This window comes from Nerophis lumbriciformis, linkage group LG26, assembly GCF_033978685.3.
Source record: "Nerophis lumbriciformis linkage group LG26, RoL_Nlum_v2.1, whole genome shotgun sequence".
Lineage (NCBI taxonomy): Eukaryota > Metazoa > Chordata > Actinopteri > Syngnathiformes > Syngnathidae > Nerophis > Nerophis lumbriciformis.
Window position 1 is genome coordinate 25098998 of NC_084573.2, and position 19652 is coordinate 25118649.

The 19652-nt window shown below is 38.7% G+C and overlaps 1 protein-coding gene across 4 annotated transcripts in view; it reads right to left on the reverse strand.

Moving 5' to 3' along the window:
• The window catches only part of lama2 (laminin, alpha 2), a 498600-nt gene that overhangs the window by 98142 nt on the left and 380806 nt on the right, over positions 1-19652 (reverse strand). For all 4 annotated transcript variants that reach the window (XM_061987117.2, XM_061987118.2, XM_061987116.2 and 1 more), the window contains exons 40-44: positions 15333-15411; positions 15105-15236; positions 6278-6394; positions 6052-6215; positions 5844-5982 (exon numbers count right to left, since the gene is read on the reverse strand). In XM_061987117.2, coding sequence (XP_061843101.2) covers positions 5844-5982; positions 6052-6215; positions 6278-6394; positions 15105-15236; positions 15333-15411 — 631 coding nt within the window. The remainder of the gene's footprint in view (positions 1-5843; positions 5983-6051; positions 6216-6277; positions 6395-15104; positions 15237-15332; positions 15412-19652) is intronic.

Consider the following 19652-nt stretch of genomic DNA (forward strand, 5'->3'; position numbering starts at 1 on the left):
TGATCCCTGGGGTATGCCACAAAATATATTAAGAGCTGCAGACATGCGTTCGCCTTGCTTCACGTATTACTTCCTGTTGGTTAAGTATCTTTTTTTTTAGGACATACTGTATTATCTAGAGTAGGAACGGCTACCGAATCCGGTAATTTTTTTTGGCAAAGACCGAATCCCGCCTGTCCAACCGTTTCCTGTAAATCCAAATGTGCCATGTTTCGGCATCTGGGTTGCGGGTGACGTCACGCCCAGTTGCCGATTCAGCCGGTTTATAAATTCGCCCTTGGCAATCACCACAGCAGCACTTAGAGCGGACTCTGCCAAACTACCTCTAGGTAATATTGAAATTTTAAATGCCAACAAAGAAACCGACTCAAAAAACGTAAAGTAAAGTAAGGTTCCAGTTTTCCAGAAATGCGCTAAATTGATGCTAATATACATTGGCTTTGCTATTGACATGCTACTAATTAGCATTAGGGATTTTATCTTTTTTATTTCAACACCTTCAATTTTGTTCAAGAAAACTACAACTAAGATGCGTGTTACAACCTGGTGCATAATAAGTGCAATACTTATATTATTAACACTTTGTAGGGCGCAGCAAAGACTGAACTAGCCAAGACACCAAAAACTATACACTACTGCCATCTGTCTTGGACTTGCAACTGCAACTTAATGTCATACTTGCAAATGACTCAGACATGTGATAAAAATAAATAAGATAAGTGTACAGCAGTTCTCATAATCAGCTCATTTTTAAATGTTGCAATAAAAAAATAATTGTATTATCAAAAACAATATTTATCAACACACATAAATTGGTATTGTTGAGTACTCAAATTTAGAGCGTTTCTTCTTACTCTATATCAGAGGTTCTCAACCTTTTTTCAGTGATGTACCCCCTGTGAACATTTTTTTAATTCAAGTACCCCCTAATCAGAGCAAAGCATTTTTGGTTGAAAAAAAGAAATATAGAAGTAAAATACAGCACTATGTCATCAGTTTCTGATTTATTAAATTGTATAACAGTGCAAAAATATTGCTAATTTGTAGTGGTCTTTCTTGAACTATTTGGAAAAAAAGATAAAAATTAATAAAAACTTGTTGAAAAATAAACAAGTGATTCAATTATAAATAAAGATTTCTACACATAGAAGTAATCATCAACTTAAAGTGCCCTCTTTAGGGATTGTAATAGAGATCCATCTGGATTGATGAATTTAACTCTAAACATTTCTTCTTCAAAAAAAAAAAATCTTTAACATCAATATTTATGGAACATGTCCACAAAAAAACCTAGCTGTCAACACTGAATATTGCATTGTTGCATTGTAATGAATGGAATAGCCTACTTGATTTGATGTTCAGTTTATGAACTTACATTCATATTTTGTTGAAGTATTATTCAATAAATATATTTATAAAGGATTTTTGAATTGTTGCTATTTTTAGAATATTTAAAAAAAATCTCACGTACCCCTTGGCATACCTTCAAGTACCCCCAGGGGTACGCGTACCCCCATTTGAGAACCACTGCTCTATATTGTAGTTGGGTCTAAGTAATTTAGTTACGTTCCCCCCATGTGGCCTGTATATAGTAGTTAAAGGTGTTATTGTGGTAAAAAAAAAAACTAAAGCTGAAAGAGTCTCCTGGATTACGTTGTAACTTCAAGGAGGTCACAAAAAGTACAAAGGCAGCAGGCAAATAGGAGTAAGAGGAAATCAAACACGATGATGGGAGAATGAAGGTGAAGCAAAAAGTGGGGGAAAAAAGAAGGTGCTGATATGGGAATTCACACACAAACATTAAAAGGAAGTAGAAGACGAATCACTAAGCCGTGACTGATACAAAGTGCAGACTGTACAGAAGTGTCCCGTCGTCTAACTGCATGCGAGACAAAAACTCACTCACTCACATCACCTCCTTTGCTGAGCGTGCACACTCCTTTATACTTGGAGTTTAGATGTACTTCTATTTTTCTGTACTTCTTGCACAAAGTACTAAAGAGCCCCTCAACATTGGAACATAGTTCTTAACCTAAAAATTATGTCTACAAGTAGTAATTTTAAGCTTGTTTTCTAATAAATTTCAGCACATTTTGAAACGCCCACTTTTAGCTCCAAAATGTATGCCTGCCTACGTCACCTACAGAAAACTGGAGGTAGTACCGTAAATTCTGGGCTCTAAGATGCTACTTTTTTCCTACGCTTTGAACCTTGCGTCTTATAAAACGGTGCGGCTAATTTATGGATTTTACTGATGGCTACAATGCAAATAGTTTAAAAAACAACAACAAAAAACAAGCAAAGACACTGAATAGGTGTATTATTGTTTTTACTATGGCGCCATCTTTTAGAGAAGTCTGCTCACTGCAGGTGCTGCAGTGCTACATTGCCCTTTTATTTAGACTGCGCTTTCAACCGCAAGTACAAGTGCCGTTCAGTCTACTCGTCCATAGCGTTTTTACTCGTATGGATTCTTCATTCATTAGTTATTGAGTCTGTTTAGTGAAGTGAAGTGAAGTGAATTATATTCATATAGCGCTTTTTCTCTAGTGACTCAAAGCGCTTTACATAGTGAAACCCAATATCTAAGTTACATTTAAACCAGTGTGGGTGGCACTGGGAGCAGGTGGGTAAAGTGTCTTGCCCAAGGACACAACGGCAGTGACGAGGATGGCAGAAGCGGGGATCGAACCTGCAACCCTCAAGTTGCTGGCACGGCCACTCTACCAACCGAGCTATACCGACCCGTTTAGCTGATTGGAAAGCCAGCAGGGTCCATGACGATGACTTCTGTTTTGTTTGATCAGCTGTTTTACTGCTGTGTTGCAGACAAACAATTGAGATATGTAAATAAACATTTACAAAATGTTTCTGTATAAATAACTCATTTCGCAACATTAATATCTGTGGTTTAAAGTCCGGTGCAGCTAATATGCTAAAAAATATATTTTTCTTCTAAAATTTAGTGGGTGTTGCTTACCGGTATATACCGGAGCGACATATTGAGTCTGGCGATGGAAAGGGGGCATTCCATGTACACTTAATTATCTATTCATTACTCAAAAAAAAATTATTATTATATTATGATAAACGATTGCCAGAGTCATTTTCAGGAACAAAAAATGCTAATTAAATAATGAAAAATGTATCAAATTTAGGACATCTGGATTTTATTGGTCATTTGAGGAACTGCACTTTTATTTTTTATTTTACCTATCAGTTACAATCATTATGTTAGACAAGAAGACCTATGTTGTTTTGCTTTTTTTTAATACATTTGAAATAAATACATGAGGTAATAAAAGCTAGCAAATGTCAGCTAACAATGTAGGTAATGGGAGTCATTACATCATACCCCCTTTGAAGTCCCCCCTCTAACCTCCATCTATGTTTTACATACATGCTGTAAGTATATTTGTAATGCAGTAACAGGCACATTCATAATAACATGCAATATTTACAAATCTTGCTCATTTTAAGAATATGGCAACGCATTAACTTCAAAGACATTCGCTATGGAATTGTATTGTCCTGTATTTTGTATAAAATATCCATCCAAATATGATGAGGTATATTTTAACTGTGGGTCCCTGTCCATAAACTGTGCGCTTCTCGGGATTACCTTTTTGCAGAACGGACTCTGATATCAAATTTTTTTTTACCGTAATACAAAATGATGTCTGTCTGTAAATAAATAAATACATAAATAAAATGTCTTTCAACAACAACAATTCTAATTATTGTAGACTTCATGAGAGACAACAAAGATTATCTTGCAAAAAATGATGATTTAGAGCCTTATATTTTTTAGCCTGATTATAAGGTGCATGATCTACAAGTTTTAAAAGCTGACTGATAAGCAGATCCATCAAGTAAAGTAGCAGTATTGTTAAGTGCTAAACAAGAAATACAAACAACGAACATACTGTATTTTTCGGACTATAAGGCGCACTTAAAATCCTTTCATTTTCTCAAAAATCAACAGTCCGCCTTATAACTCGGTGCGCCTCATGTACATTAATATGCATTAATTCTGGTTGTGCTTACTGACCTCGAACTAATTTTATTTGGTACATAGTGTATTGATAAGTGTGACCAGTAGATGGCAGTCACACATAAGAGATACGTGTGGACTGCAGGTTGAATGAAGCCTGTTCAATAAATTGACGCAAGCAGGCAGGCCCAAAACTTTGATGTTTCATTGAGAAAATAGAACATTACACACAGCACTCAAAAATCTGTCAAAATCTTTTAGTACGATTTTGGTAAGCTACGAAACCGCACCGCTTGATGGAACCTAGAGCATTGCAGCTATCGTAGTCAGACGTACTGTGCTTCAACATACGAGTATTGTTTTGGTGTGTGTACATTAATATGCATTAATTCTGGTTGTGCTTACTGACCTCGAACTCATTTTATTTGGTACATGGTGTATTGATTAGTGTGACCAGTAGATGGCAGTCACACATAAGAGATACGTGTGGACTGCAGGTTGAATGAAGCCTGTTCAATAAATTGAAGCAAGCAGGCAGGCCCAAAACTTAGATGTTTCATTGAGAAAATAGAACATTACACACAGCACTCTGTCAAAATCTGTTAGTACGATTTTGGTAAACCGCACCGCATTACAGCTACCGTAGTCAGACGTACTGTGCTTCAACATACGAGTATTGTTTTGGTGTGTGTACAAGGACCCCAAAATGGCACCTATTAGGAGACATTATCTGGTGTATTTTTTCACAATATTATGCAAAACCAACTTTTCTTGCCTATTGTTACCTGCTGGTGTGTATTTAGGATGTGCATAAGTCCCAAAAATATGTGCGCGCCGTAGTCAATAAGCTCCTTCTTTTTCTCTATACTCTTGTTGTGGGGCATTAATCCTCCGCTGTTGTCACAAAGTAGCGTACAGTTCTAACTTATATTTGTCAGTAGACTCGCTGTGGAAGTGCTAAAAACTACAACAAAGATGGCGGGGAGAAGACGCAGTTGAAGTGGAGGCACGTAAATAGGATTATATATAAATAGGAGCCACCCACAAAACGACGCATCTGGAAGAGACGGTCAGAAAGCAAATTGTAGATGGTCTGTAAAACGTAATACATGCAACATTTTGACCACAAAAACACAATTACATGTTATGAAGACCACAAGGAAGTGTTTTAAATGTCAGGGGGAAAAAAATCATAATATGACCCCTTTGATGCGTATTATAATCAAGTGTGCTTTGTGTATGAAAATATACCTGAATAGATGCGTTCATCGTCAGTGCGCTTTATAATCTGGTGCGTTTTACGGTCCGAAAAACACGGTAATAAAACAATCACTTACTGCACAATGTCTGCTCTCACTGGGATGCCGACTTCTGGGATGTTTATATCTTCCCGTTTTGACAAATAATCATAATCCTCACGCAGGTCAAAATAAACCAAAAAAACATACAAACAAGCGTCTTTTCGTGTCTTTCTCACGATACCCGGGTCTAAGTTGAATGTCAAAGTTGACCACCTTCTCGGTTTATGGCCACAACCTTCTACTATACAAGTGAAAGGCATTATTTATAATGGAACACAAACTTTCAGCAACTCAGAGGCGATGCAGCAGCTCAGTGTGGCAATAGCTACATAAGCTAGTTACCTCTTATATACAGTAAATGCATTTGGGTGAGATAACTCAAACCACAGTTGCTCATATAGACAATTATTCACACTCAAACTTATGGACAATTTATAGTCGTAAATTAGGCTTGCAGGAAAACACAGAGAACATGTGCACTCCACAAAGGTGATGAAATACTTGCATATTTTCCCCGCTAAATGTGTGATGAATGCACATCTTCTTACCATTGCCAGTGCTTCTGATGCCTTCTGTTTGGCCGCCTTGGCCTCTTTCTCCGCTGCATCAACGTTGGCTTTAATGTTTGTGTAAGCTTTAAAGGCGGCTGTTGCGTTGAAGGACAGATTCTTCGCTTCAGCCAAAATTCTGAAGGAATACAAGTAAAGGATGAGTTTCTCAAAGACACAAATTCTGTGACGCGACAGGTGCATTTACCTGTCCAAAATGGCGGCGGATTCATTCAGCTGCTGCGCGTGCTCCTCGGCAGACCGCACACGCCCAGCCAGGCTGCCGCCGCCTAATCCATCGGTGAGGTGACGGACTTTGTCCTCCAGCTGCTCATGGAGAGGATTGAGGTCTCTTCTCATCTCCTCTGCGTCCTTCAAAAGAGAGACAACTTGTAGACGTCTGTGCACTTTTCTCCGACAACCATATTCGGTACCTCTAACTCCTTATTCAAGTTGTCTGAAAGCTGGTTGGCGTCATCCAGGAGATGTTCTCCTTCGACCAGGACCTTTCGTGCTTGTTGCTTCACCCCAAGGACTGCAGAATGTTTCCTCTGCAAGACGAGATCAAGATCAGACGTCCGGTCAGTAGCGGTTCTAACTTCCGAGACCCTTTTGGTGCAGTTAACATTATTATTTCTACTTTTCATGTGAAATAATGTTGGAGAAGTGTTCTTATTGATTGCATTGGGAGTCAGACAGTGGTCCCAGTTGATGAACTTATGTTCTTTTGTGGTGTGTGGGTGAGTGTTTGCTAAACTACTTTTAGCAAATAATACAGTACTCCTCAGACCATTTCCTGGTTGACTCGTTTTTTTTATCCAATTGATGTGAGCACTTTAGGGTTGATGGTATCCCGCTTGTAGAGGGCGCCCATTTGACACACACATCCTAAACCTGATGAAAAAAAGAGCGCTGAGCACAAAAAAAATATGTTTTTTTTCCCCCCTCATCCTAATGACATGAGTAAGACTGTGGCATTTTTTAACAGAAGACTTAAAGGGGAACATTATCACAATTTCAGAAGGGTTAAAACCATTAAAAATCAGTTCCCAGTGGCTTATTTTATTTTTCTAAGTTCTGCCTCACAATACGAAGGTGCTGAGTAGTCTGGGGTTCAATCCCAGGCTCGGGATCTTTCTGTGTGGAGTTTGCATGTTCTCCCCGTGACTGCGTGGGTTCCCTCCGGGTACTCCGGCTTCCTCCCACCTCCAAAGACATGCACCTGGGGATAGGTTGATTGGCAACACTAAATTGGCCCTAGTGTGCGAATGTGAGTGTGAATGTTGCCTGTCTATCTGTGTTGGCCCTGTGATGAGGTGGCGACTTGGTGTACACCGCCTTCCGCCCGATTGTAGCTGAGATAGGCTCCAGCGCCCCCCGCGACCCCAAAGGGAATAAGCGGTAGAAAATGGATGGATGGATGGATGGAAGTTTTTTTCAAAATTTTACCCATCACGCAATATCCCTAAAAAAAGCTTCAAAGTGCCTGATTTTAACCATCGTTATATACACCCGTCCATTTTCCTGTGACGTCACATAGTGATGCCAAAACAAACAAACATGGCGGATAGAACAGCAAGGTATAGCGACGTTAGCTCGGATTCAGACTCGGATTTCAGCGGCTTAAGCGATTCAACAGATTACGCATGTATTGAAACGGATTGTTGTAGTGTGGAGGCAGGTAGCGAAAACGAAATTGAAGAAGAAACTGAAGCCATTGAGCCATATCGGTTTGAACCGTATGCAAGCGAAACCGACGAAAACGACACGACAGCCAGCAACACGGGAGAAAGCGAGGACGAATTCGGCGATCGCCTTCTAACCAACGATTGGTATGTGTTTGTTTGGCATTAAAGGAAACTAACACCTATGAACTAGGTTTACAGCATATGAAATACATTTGGCAACAACATGCACTTTGAGAGTGCAGACAGCCCATTTCAGGCGCGCTAAGAACATATATTTTTCCACGATTTCAACACTCAGGTTAACCATACCTAAATAGACACAAAATACTGCATGACACAAGACTACTCGAATGATTGAAAAATATAAATGTTTTTAAGCTAAATTATTGGTAAACACAGTTTATGTATAATAATTTACGTGAAACCGCGAGTAATGAATAAAGTTTTCATCAATTAATATATTCTGTAGACATACCCTCATCCGCTCTCTTTTCCTGAAAGCTGATCTGTCCAGTTTTGGAGTAGATGTCAGCAGGCCAGAGAAGCTAGGGTCTTTATCGATAGAAATGCATCTGCTTTGAGTGTCGCAGGATATCCACACATTCTTGCCATCTCTGTCGTAGCATAGCTTTCGTCGGTAAAGTGTGCGGAACAAACGACTGACCATTTCGTCGGCTTTCCCCACACCCTCGTATTTTGAACAAATTTCGTCCAATTTCTTGCCACTTTCGCATCTTTGGGCCACTGGTGCAACTTGAATCCGTCCCTGTTCGTGTTGTTACACCCTCCGACAACACACCGACGAAAGTGAGAAAATGGCGGATTGCTTCCCGATGTGACTCCGAGAGCGAATAACAGAGAGGCGTTTAATTCGCCAAAATTCACCCATTTAGAGTTCGGAAATCGGTTAAAAAAATATATGGTCTTTTTTCTGCAACATCAAGGTATATATTGACGCTTACATAGGTCTGGTGATAATGTTCCCCTTTAAGAACTTCCCAGGACATTTGACAGGACTTTACCGTGCATTGAGTTATAAGAACTTGTGTGTAAATGTTCGAGAAAGAAATATATGTTGGACTACAGTACAGTGGCACCTCCATGTACAAACTTCTCTATTTACAAACATTTAGATCGAGCCCAATGTGCCTCTGTGTGCGAACCAACCATGTCTCTGTGTATTAATGCTTCATTCATTTTGTGTTCCGGGGCAAAAAGCAGGGCGCAACATTGTTGTAGAGGCGGAGCCCTCCACATCACTTGCTGCAGAGGACACTGACAGTCACTAATGTAGTGCGTGCGCCTTTATTTCTGTGGGTTTCTTTTCGCCTTTTTGACAAGATTTGGCCATTTTGCTAAGAAAATACGAGTCCCAAAAAGACTATTTGCGAGGAGTACATTAGTGGCGCTCACAAGTATGGAAGGCATACTTGCCAACCTTGAGACCTCTGATTTCGGGAGGTGGGGGGTGGGGGCGTGGTCGGGGGTGGGGCGGGGCGTGGTTAAGAGGGGAGGAGTATATTGACAGCTAGAATTCACCAAGTATTTCATATATATATATATATATATATATATATATATATATATATATATATATATATATATATATATACATATACATCCTGAATATATGCAAACAAAACTGTGTTTAGATAATTGATACTTCAAACTTGCATAAATATAACATGAATATAACATAACTTGGCTTCTGAGAGCTTCAAAATGTAATGAATAAAATGCTAAAGTTGTTGATAAACAAGCAATTGTTTTGATAATTAAATATGGTCATTTTAAATGAATTATTATGATAATTTAAAATTAATTATTTCAAATATGTTTATTTCAATGTACCGGTATAATTCTACGGCTGGATGTAATAAGGAGTCAGAAAAAATACAAATATAAATACAATTAATTTTGATGTTTTTAGCAAAATATAGTAAAAATGTATTTAGTTTTTTTTTTTTAATTAATAAATATATTTAGGTAAGATAAACATAATAATACAATGTATCTCTAGTCTGGATGATTTAGTTCTTGTCACCCTGTTGTCCTCCCATCGTGAAAAAAGGCTGTCCTCACTCAGGTCCGCATGGAGCTGGAGGGGGCGTGGCCTCCAGCTCCGGCTGAAAATCGGGAGATTTTCGGGAGAATATTTGTACCGGGAGGTTTTCGGGTGAGGCGCTGAATTTCGGGAGTCTCCCGGAAAATTCGGGAGGGTTGGCAAGTATGATGGAAGGCTTTGTACCACAGTAAGTTTTAATTGCGACGAGACCGGACTTTTCTGGAAAAAATGCCAGAGCACACTTATTTCACAGAGGAGGAAAAGACACCACCTCTCGCGCACTCACGCACGCCACCAACTACTTTTCTCCTCCTGTCTGCTGCTTTCTCTTCAGCTCCTCTGCCGATGTTTATGTGGGTGGATTTTACTTTTATAAACATTTATTATTGTAACAATATGGTTGTTTTTTATGATTTCTGATCGTTTGTGAGGACAACAAAGAGACTTCTCTATGTGTGCGTGTGTTGCCAGAGCGGCGCATACACAGGACAGCAGCTTGTCGTCATAATTCATCACCGCCTTGTTATGTTTGTGTGATATACAGTACTGGTTCATATTTACACTGTTACTTATAGAGACATTTGCCTCACTATACACACTTTTTAATTTACAAATGATGTTCAAGAACCAATTAAGTTTGTACATCAAGGTTCCACTGTCCATCCATCCATCCATCTTCTTCCGCTTATCCGAGGTCGGGTCGCGGGGGCAGCAGCCTAAGCAGGGAAGCCCAGACTTCCCTCTCCCCAGCCACTTCGTCCAGCTCTTCCTGTGGGACCCCGAGGTGTTCCCAGGCCAGCCGGGAGACATAGTCTTCCCAACGTGTCCTGGGTCTTCCTCGCGGCCTCCTACCGGTCGGACGTGCCCTAAACACCTCCCTAGGGAGGCGTTCGGGTGGCATCCTGACCAGATGCCCGAACCACCTCATCTGGCTCCTCTCGATGTGGAGGAGCAGCGGCTTTACTTTGAGCTCCTCCCGGATGGCAGAGATTCTCACCCTATCTCTAAGGGAGAGCCCCGCCACCCGGCGGAGGAAACTCATTTCGGCCGCTAGGTTCCACTGTATAACACTTAATTCAAAAATGCACACTTGCTTATTTTTTTTCCCAGTTTTCCTGTGTCTAAAAATTAAGATGGCAATAGCTTGGCATTTCCACATGTAAGTGGAAACAATTATATTTTAATGATCAGTAATACTACCTCTCTTGTCTCCTATTTATGCAAAATAATTTACAAAACAAAAGAATGAAGTTGCAATGTTGAAATACTACTGTTTATATTGTTTCAGACCAGGGTTCTTAACCTTTTTGACCTCTGGGCCCAACTTTTCCCCGACAGAGGGGCCCGGAACTCACTCAAATACTAACAGTGAATTAGTAATATTACTCTTGATTTTATTCGTATTCAATAATTATATATAACCTACTTACAGTTTAACAGTAAAAACCTTGTCAAATGACATGAAATCATGCGTTAATCACAATGATTATCAAAGCTTAGGTCAGACTGATTACAAAAATTAATACTAATCAAATATACTATATTTTACACCTTCTGTCCGAGTTCAGCTGTGATAGGCTCCACTCCAAGCGGTAGGAAATGGATGGATGGAATCTAGGGGGCGCTCACGGCCCAACAATGGCAGAGTCGTGTATAATGAGAGTATGGCCAACTAAACAACAGGCGCCATTACTGCTACTAAGGACGTGTGCCCGGTTGCATGCAATTACTGTCGTTTTGACTTAAGAGTTTCTGATGAAATAAACCAAAATATTACATCTATATAGAGTTCTAAACATACTCCAGCTCATAAACTTACAACAAAACATGCTTTTATTTCATCAAAGTAGAATTTTGCAGCCATATTTTTTTTTTTTTTTTTTTTTTTTTTTTTGTCCTGTCCAGCTTCTCAGGCAAATCATATAGTAGATGTAGATGCCCATATCGGCTGTTCAGATTTACTTTACAAAAGAGAAGTGTAGGATACTTCTCTTGTTGCTTTATTTGTATTTGACTTTATTAAATGTATTTATATTATCATTTGGTGCAGCCGGGCCGGAGCAGGAGGGGTTGCAGCCATATTTGACGCACTCTGCTGCTACGTCCCTGCACTGTTTTGTGACCAGCAGGCACTCTAACACACACTTGTCGGCGCAATAAACGTAATAAATAAACAAAACTACCAACAAAAATAACTTATTGCCCTCATTGTGTCAAAATCTTCATTCATTTTGGACCAAAAATCACAGAGAAATGATTACTTTTGTGTGAAGTATGTCAACTGTGGTGTCTGCCTCTAAAGTATTTGTAATCACTGTATGTGTCAATCATGTATTATTACAACTCATCTTTCTTTTTTGTAACATGCTAAGTGAATAAGTGTACTTTTGTACTTATTTCCCTATATTTCTGCACAATAATTCAGATATGGCAAAACTGGCGAGCAGTGGAGAATATGGAGAGATTTTTTTGTCCGTAACATATTTTGCATTATTTATTATTGACGTACTTCTTTTTTACGATTTCCAGTTCATTTTGTCATCTATTTTCTTTAAATTTCCGTCTATTTGTATTTGACTTACTCTTCTGTTGTTACGGAATCGCATTGTTCTATTTTACTAAGACTCAAAGATAGTCTGTTTTTGTCAAACTATCTTTTTAATTTGCTCATTTCTTGTTTTAGCTTCTGTGTGTTCTCTCCTGAACAAAACGCAGACGTTGTGTCGTGTGTTTACCTCCCAGAAGACGCTGTAATCGCTGGTTCTCCAGTGTTCCTTCACTTTCTATACTTCTTTCCGGGTTGTTGGGAAAGCAGTGTGAAACGTTCTACAATTCTCGCGGGTGGAGCAACCCCATGCTGCACAACAGGGCATTTTTACCCGTTGAAAAACTAACGAGGAATTAAATAGCATGAGCTCACAGTTAGCAGTCATGGCGCCCTGTAGTCACGTGAGATCGCCTGAAACCTAGTTGGCCATACTATCTTTATACACGTCTCGCAACAATGGGCCCTGGCCTTATGATTAAGAAACACCATTTTAGATGTACAGTATATTGTTGAAATTTACCGCCAAAAAAACCCGTCACTTAATTGAAAGAGTGTTCATGTTCTGTAATGATATAATCATACTTGCCAACCTTGAGACCTCCGATTTCGGGAGGTGGGGGTGGGGGGTGGGGGCGTGGTCGAGGGGGGCGTGGTTAAGTGGGGAGGAGTATATTTACAGCTAGAATTCACCAAGTCAAGTATTTCATTCATATATATATATATATATATATATATATATATATATATATATATATATATATATATATATAAATATATAAAAGAAAGACTTGACTTTTAGTGAATTCTAGCTATATATATATATATATATATATATATATATATATATATATAAGAAATACTTGACTTTCAGTGAATTCTAGCTATATATATATATATATATATATATATATATATAAGAAATACTTGACTTTCAGTGAATTCTAGCTATATATATATATATATATATATATATAAATAAGAGAAATACTTGAATTTCAGTGTTCATTTACACATTTACACATCACACTCATCTACTCATTGTTGAGTTAAGGGTTGAATTGTCCATCCTTGTTCTATTCTCTGTCACTATTTTTCTAACCATGCTGAACAACCTCTCTGATGATGCATTCTGCTTCATCTCCTTGTTGTGTGCGCAGTTGTGCATTCTCTAAAAGCCCTAGATGTTATTGCCACATATGCATGTACAGTAGATGGCAGTATTGTCCTGTTTAAGAGTGTCACAACATTGCTGTTTACGGCAGACAAACTGCTTTACGGTAGACGAAAACGTGACTGCTGTTGTTGTGTGTTGTTGCCGCGCTGGGAGGACGTTAATGAAACTGCCTAACAATAAACCCACATAAGAAACCAAGAACTCGCCCTCGATCATTCTACAGTTATAATGTGATTGGGCAGGCACGCTGCTTATATTGTGGGAAAGCGGACGTGAAAACAGGCTGTCGACACGTCACTCAGGTCCGCATGGAGCTGGAGGGGGCGTGGCCTCCAGCTCCGCCTGAATTTCGGGATATTTTCGGGAGAAAATTTGTCCCGGGAGGTTTTCGGGAGAGGCGCTGCATTTCGTGAGTCTCCCGGAAAATCCGGGAGGGTTGGCAAGTATGGATATAATTATACTAATGACATTTTAATACAGGAGACACATGGAATCAAACATATATACATCAGTTATATTACTGACTAGGGTTGTACGGTATACCGGTACTAGTATAGTACCGCGATATTAATGAATCATATTCGGTACTATACCGCCTTTAAAAAGTACCGGTCCCCCACGCCCCCGCCCCCCCTTCGTTGTCACGTCGTGTCATTGCTGGTTTGCTAGCAGAGGAGCATGTTCGGCAGCGCACAATCACAGAGTACCTACAAACAGACACAGTGTGTAGACAGAAAAGGGAGAACGAACGCATTTTGGCTTAAAAACTAAAGCTAAAGGTGAAGTTATAACACTGAAACGCCCTCAGGAAGAGGTGCTTTAAGACATGGCTAGCTAGCTAGCAGCTAAAGTCCATCCGCAGTCTGCAGTGTTTTAGCTACTTCTAAATCACTAATCCTCGCCTCCATGGCGACAAATAAAGTAAGTTGCTTATAAGTATCATCCCTGCAGGACGAGGAATAGCTACACATGCTTCACTACATACCGTAGCTCAATGTAAACAAATGCCATGGGTGGATCTACACCTAACATCCACTGTAATGATACCAAGTACAGGAGCGTATCTAGTCGATACTACTATGATTACATTGATATTTTTTGTCATCACAACATCTTCTTTAGTTTAAAAAAAAATCATTTTATGTTTATAAACTCAAGAAATATGTCCCTGGACACATGAGGACTTTGAATATGACCAATGTATGATCCTGTAATGACTTGGTATCGGATTGATACCCAAAATTGTGGTATCATCCAAAATTATGTAAAACATCCAAGCAACAGAAGAATAAGTGATTATTACATTTTAACAGAAGTGTAGATAAAACATGTTAAAATAGAAAGTAAGCAGATATTATCAGTAAATGAACAAGTAGATTAATAATTCATTTTATACCACTTGTCCTTCATAATTTTGACAAAATAATAGAATGGAAAATGACACAATATGTTACTGCATACGTCAGCAGACTAAATTAGGAGCCTTTGTTTGTTTACTTACTAATAAAAGACAAGTTGTCTTGTATGTTCACTATTTTATTTAAGAACAAACTTGCAATAAGAAACATATGTTTAATGTACCCTAAGATTTTTTGTTAAAATAAAGCCAATAATGTACTTTTTTGTGGTTCCCTTTATTTAGAAAAGTATCAAAAAGTACCAAAAAGTATAGAAATATATTTTGGTACCGGTACCAAAATATTGGTATCGGGATAACACTATTACAGACTAAAAGAAGTTTTAAGACCCACAGTGTTATGCATTCATGTGTTAAAAATAAGCTTACCTCTAAGATTGTGAGGTTAGCTCGGTTCTGGTCACCCAGCGAGCCAGCCAGCCTGGTCTTCCCACGGGCAGAGTGAAGAAGATCTTGGGCCTCTTGGAGATTGCTCTCTTGGTCCGACAGCTTCCCTTTTATCTTGGAAGGTGGATTGTTCACAGAAATATGATTTCATCGTTCAACTTGTCATGGGACATTTCATCTTAAGGGTTACAATTGGGAGGTTGTGAGTACCTCTGCTTTTAGGTCTTCTGTGGCCTGATGAGGATCACCGAACATCCTCTTCACTTTTAGGAATAACTCCTCAGCTAGACTGGGGGGACGGACATATAATATTACAAATATGCAATTGATTCTTTAATATCTAAGTGTGTTTAATTATATATTGTACATATTTGCAATGCAGCTAAAACTGGAAAACCTTTCATTACAGTTTTAGTTTCCAGCTGTCAACAAAACTAAATCAGTGGTCTCAACAAGGGGTCCGTAGAGGTCGTGCAGGGATGGGCGTAAAATATGTAATTGATTGGACATTTACATACATATTATTTGTCCACAAATGGAAATGTTTTTAATACACATTATATTATTTCTCAACAAATTAAAATATTTTTAAATACACGCTATATTATTTTTCCACAAATGCTTTTAAAATTACATTAAACTTGATCCAACACATTGTAGTGTTGTTTAGAAATGGCATTGGCATGGACACCCTAAAATAAAAACATAAAACGTATTAATGTAATCACGTAAGCATTTAAGATAGCTAGAGATTTGCGCTCTGGTTGTCAGCATGTCAGCTGTCAGTGAGCGATTAGCGCGCCAGCCAACAAGCGATTAGGTTGCCATTTGCTAGCCTAGCAGCTGCTAGCAGCTAAAGTCCATCCGCAGTCTGCAGTGTTTTAGCTACTTCTAAATCACTAATCCTCGCCTCCATGGCGACAAATAAAGTAAGTTGCTTATAAGTATCATCCCTGCAGGACGAGGAATAGCTACACATGCTGCACTACATACCGTAGCTCACCGGCGTCAAAATGTAAACAAATGCCATGGGTGGATCTACACCTGACATTCACTGTAATGATACCAAGTACAGGAGCGTATCTAGTCCATACTACTATGATTACATTGATATTTTTTGTCATCACAACATCTTCTTTAGTTTAAAAAAAATCATATTATGTTTATAAACTCAGGAAATATGTCCCTGGACACATGAGGACTTTGAATATGACCATTGTATGATCCTGTAACGACTTGGTATCGGATTGATACCCAAAATTGTGGTATCATCCAAAACTAATGTAAAACATCCAAGAAACAGAAGAATAAGTGATTATTTTATTTTAACAGAAGTGTAGATAAAACATGTTAAAATAGAAAGTAAGCAGATATTATCAGTAAATGAACAAGTAGATTAATAATTCATTTTATACCACTTGTCCTTCAGTTGTCAATTAGCGATCAGTGCGGCAGTTGCCAAAAAGCGATTATTGCGCTAGTTGTCAGCAACCATTTAGCACACTAGTTGCCAGCAAGCGATGAACCCGCCAGTTGCCAGCAAACAATTAGCATGCCAGATGCCAGCATCGATTAGCAAACTAGTTGCCAGCAAGCGATGAACCCGCCAGTTGCCAGCAAACGATTAGCATGCCAGATGCCAGCATCGATTAGCAAACTAGTTGCCAGCAAGCGATGAACCCGCCAGTTGCCAGCAAACGATTAGCATGCCAGATGCCAGCATCGATTAGCAAACTAGTTGCCAACTAACAATTAGCGGCCCTGTTGCCAGCTAGCAATTAGTGCACTTGATGCCAGCCAGCGAGTAGCGCATTAGTTGCCCGTTAGCAATTAGCGCGCCCGTTGCCAGCTACGATTAGCACGCCAGTATTGCAGTTTTAAAATAAAAAACATAAAATGTATCATTGTAATCCTGTTAGCTTTTAAGGTTACTAGCAATTAGCACTCTAGTTGCCAACTAGCAATTAGCGTGCCAGTTGCCAGAAAGCAATTAACCCGCCAGTTGCCAGCAAGCGATTAGCATGCCACTTGCAAGCTAACGATTAGTGTGCCAGTTGCCAGCAAGCGATTAGCACATCAGTTGCCCGCAAGCGATTAGCACATGAGTTGGCAGCTAACAATTAGCGCACTCATTGCCAGCTAGCAATTAACACACTATTTGCAAGCTAGCTATTAACAGCATTAGTTCTTATTTGAATATCCTAGTATTGCACAATAACAAGGTGCCTTTATGACAAGTTTAATATAAAACATGTTTTTACAAGATACCCTGTACAAGTAGGGGTCCGTGCTCCATCACTTTTGGGGTCTTTAGCCTTATTATACATACTTTATTATTTTATATTGTTTCCCTTCACAGAAAAATGTCTCAAAAATAGAGATTTGTACATTTAAACTAACCAAACATCTTTCCCAAGCGAGTCACAACTTTTCTCTCTTTCCTTCCAAATCTGAGACTAAAGAAGTGTGATCTAATTGTTTATTGCAGTCTACCACATCTTATTTTATTGATATTAAAAACATGACTACCGGTAATTTAGTTTTGTCCTAAAAAAAAACATTTGTCCTAAAATGGCTCTTGAAAAAGAGCAGTCATCTTGTATTCAGGTCCATGTGTTCACTCAGAAAAGTATTGTGAATGTTGAAAGATGACCCACAATATATTTTCCCATTATTTGAAAAATCAAACATAACCTGAAAGAATGAGTTTCTTTTAATTAGGGAAGTTTAGCATTGGAACTGGACAGGGTGATAAAACTCTGCTTTTTAGTGCGACTCCCAATATAACACTGTCCATCTGTCAAGACTTGCCTCTGCTTTATGCAAGCCTCGTTATGTCTGCGTCTCCCCAGGCAGCCATAGCTTTAATTAACTTATCGACCTCGTCAACATTTAATGCGGTAAAGAGATAAAGTGGGAGAGGACGACGGATGGATGGACGAGGAGAGTAGATTACTGATTGAAAAAGCCGAAAAGACTTCAATCAGCAAAAAAGTGGAGTAGAAATGTAGGATGTGTTCATTTGGCACGTATTTATTTACCTTTTAATATATTAAAGTATCACAAGGCATGGCTGGGACCTAAGAATACTTCAAATGTTAACTAAACTGAAAGTAAAGCAATACTACGAGTTTGTTGATGTTAATACTCTTGTAAATGTCCCTAAATTATTACTTTTTCAAAAAGGAGAATTTCTTTGTCATTGCCACGTCAACCCCAGATGTCCTATTACTGATCTTTAATACTGGTGGACCAGCCAGGTAAACCTCTAAAGCTGTGTTAGCAATAGCATCAGTGCTAACATTATTGTGCAGTGCTTGTTTAAAGTGATGACACAATTCCAAAAAGCAGCTTTTAAACAAACATTTAAAAGATTGTGTGGCACACTCACTACCTGCATTGACACGGCACTGATGAGGACTGGGGTGCCATGTTTGGCATTGTTTTTTGTCGCTATCTAATTGGAACTAAGAAGAAGAAAACACTCCAAAATGTGGGATCATTTTGATCATAAAATGGTAAAAGTTATTTTTTTCTTGAAAACGAGTGATGAATAATTGGTGCCTCAGTGAGTGTGTGGCAAACTCAATAGCTGTGTTGACACTGCACTGATACCGTGTTAGTGTTCACAATGGTCGTCTGCCTTCTACTGGATTAAAAAGGTATTACATTTGACCTGCAAATACAATGAATAGATAGCAAATATAATTGTTTATTATAATTGTCAGTGGTGAGCCGAAAGAAGCACTTCCTGATAAACAGTTTGGCGCTTCACAGTCAAGCAACACAGCATTTCTGCAACCGTTTACCTTAGAGTCATATAACTCGGTATGTGGCACTTGTTAACTGCTAGCATGCTAATGTTAGCATGCTAACATTAAAATGCTTACTTTTTTAGCTATTTGTACTGTTTTTTTCTTTAATTCCCCAGCCATACACCTTAGAGTCATATAACTTGGTATGTGACACAAACTAACTATTATCACGCTCACGTTAGCTTACTAGCATGCTAACATTAGCATACTCACTTTTTGAGCTAATTTTGGAACTGTTTACCCAACAGTCATATAACTTGGTATGTGACTCTTGTTTACTGTTAGTGTGCTAACATTAGCACGCTAACATTAAAACGCTAACTTTTTTTTCTAATTTTACAGTTTTTACTCTAATTCCCCAGCCATACACCTTACAGTCATATAACTTGGTATGTGACACAAACTAACTGTTAGCATACTAACATTAGCTTGCTAACATGCTAAAAGTAGCATGCAAAATTTTTGAGCTAGTTGTGCAACCGTTTACACCCATACTTGCCAACCTTGAGACCTCCAAATTCGGGAAATTTGTGGGGGTAGGGGTGGGCGTGGCCAGGGGGCGGGGTTAAGGGGGAGGAGTAAATTCATAGCTAGAATTCACGTAAATTCAAGTATTTCTTATATATATATATATATATATATATATATATATATATATATATAAATAAAATAAATACTTGACTTACAGTGAATTCTAGCTATATATAAATATGTA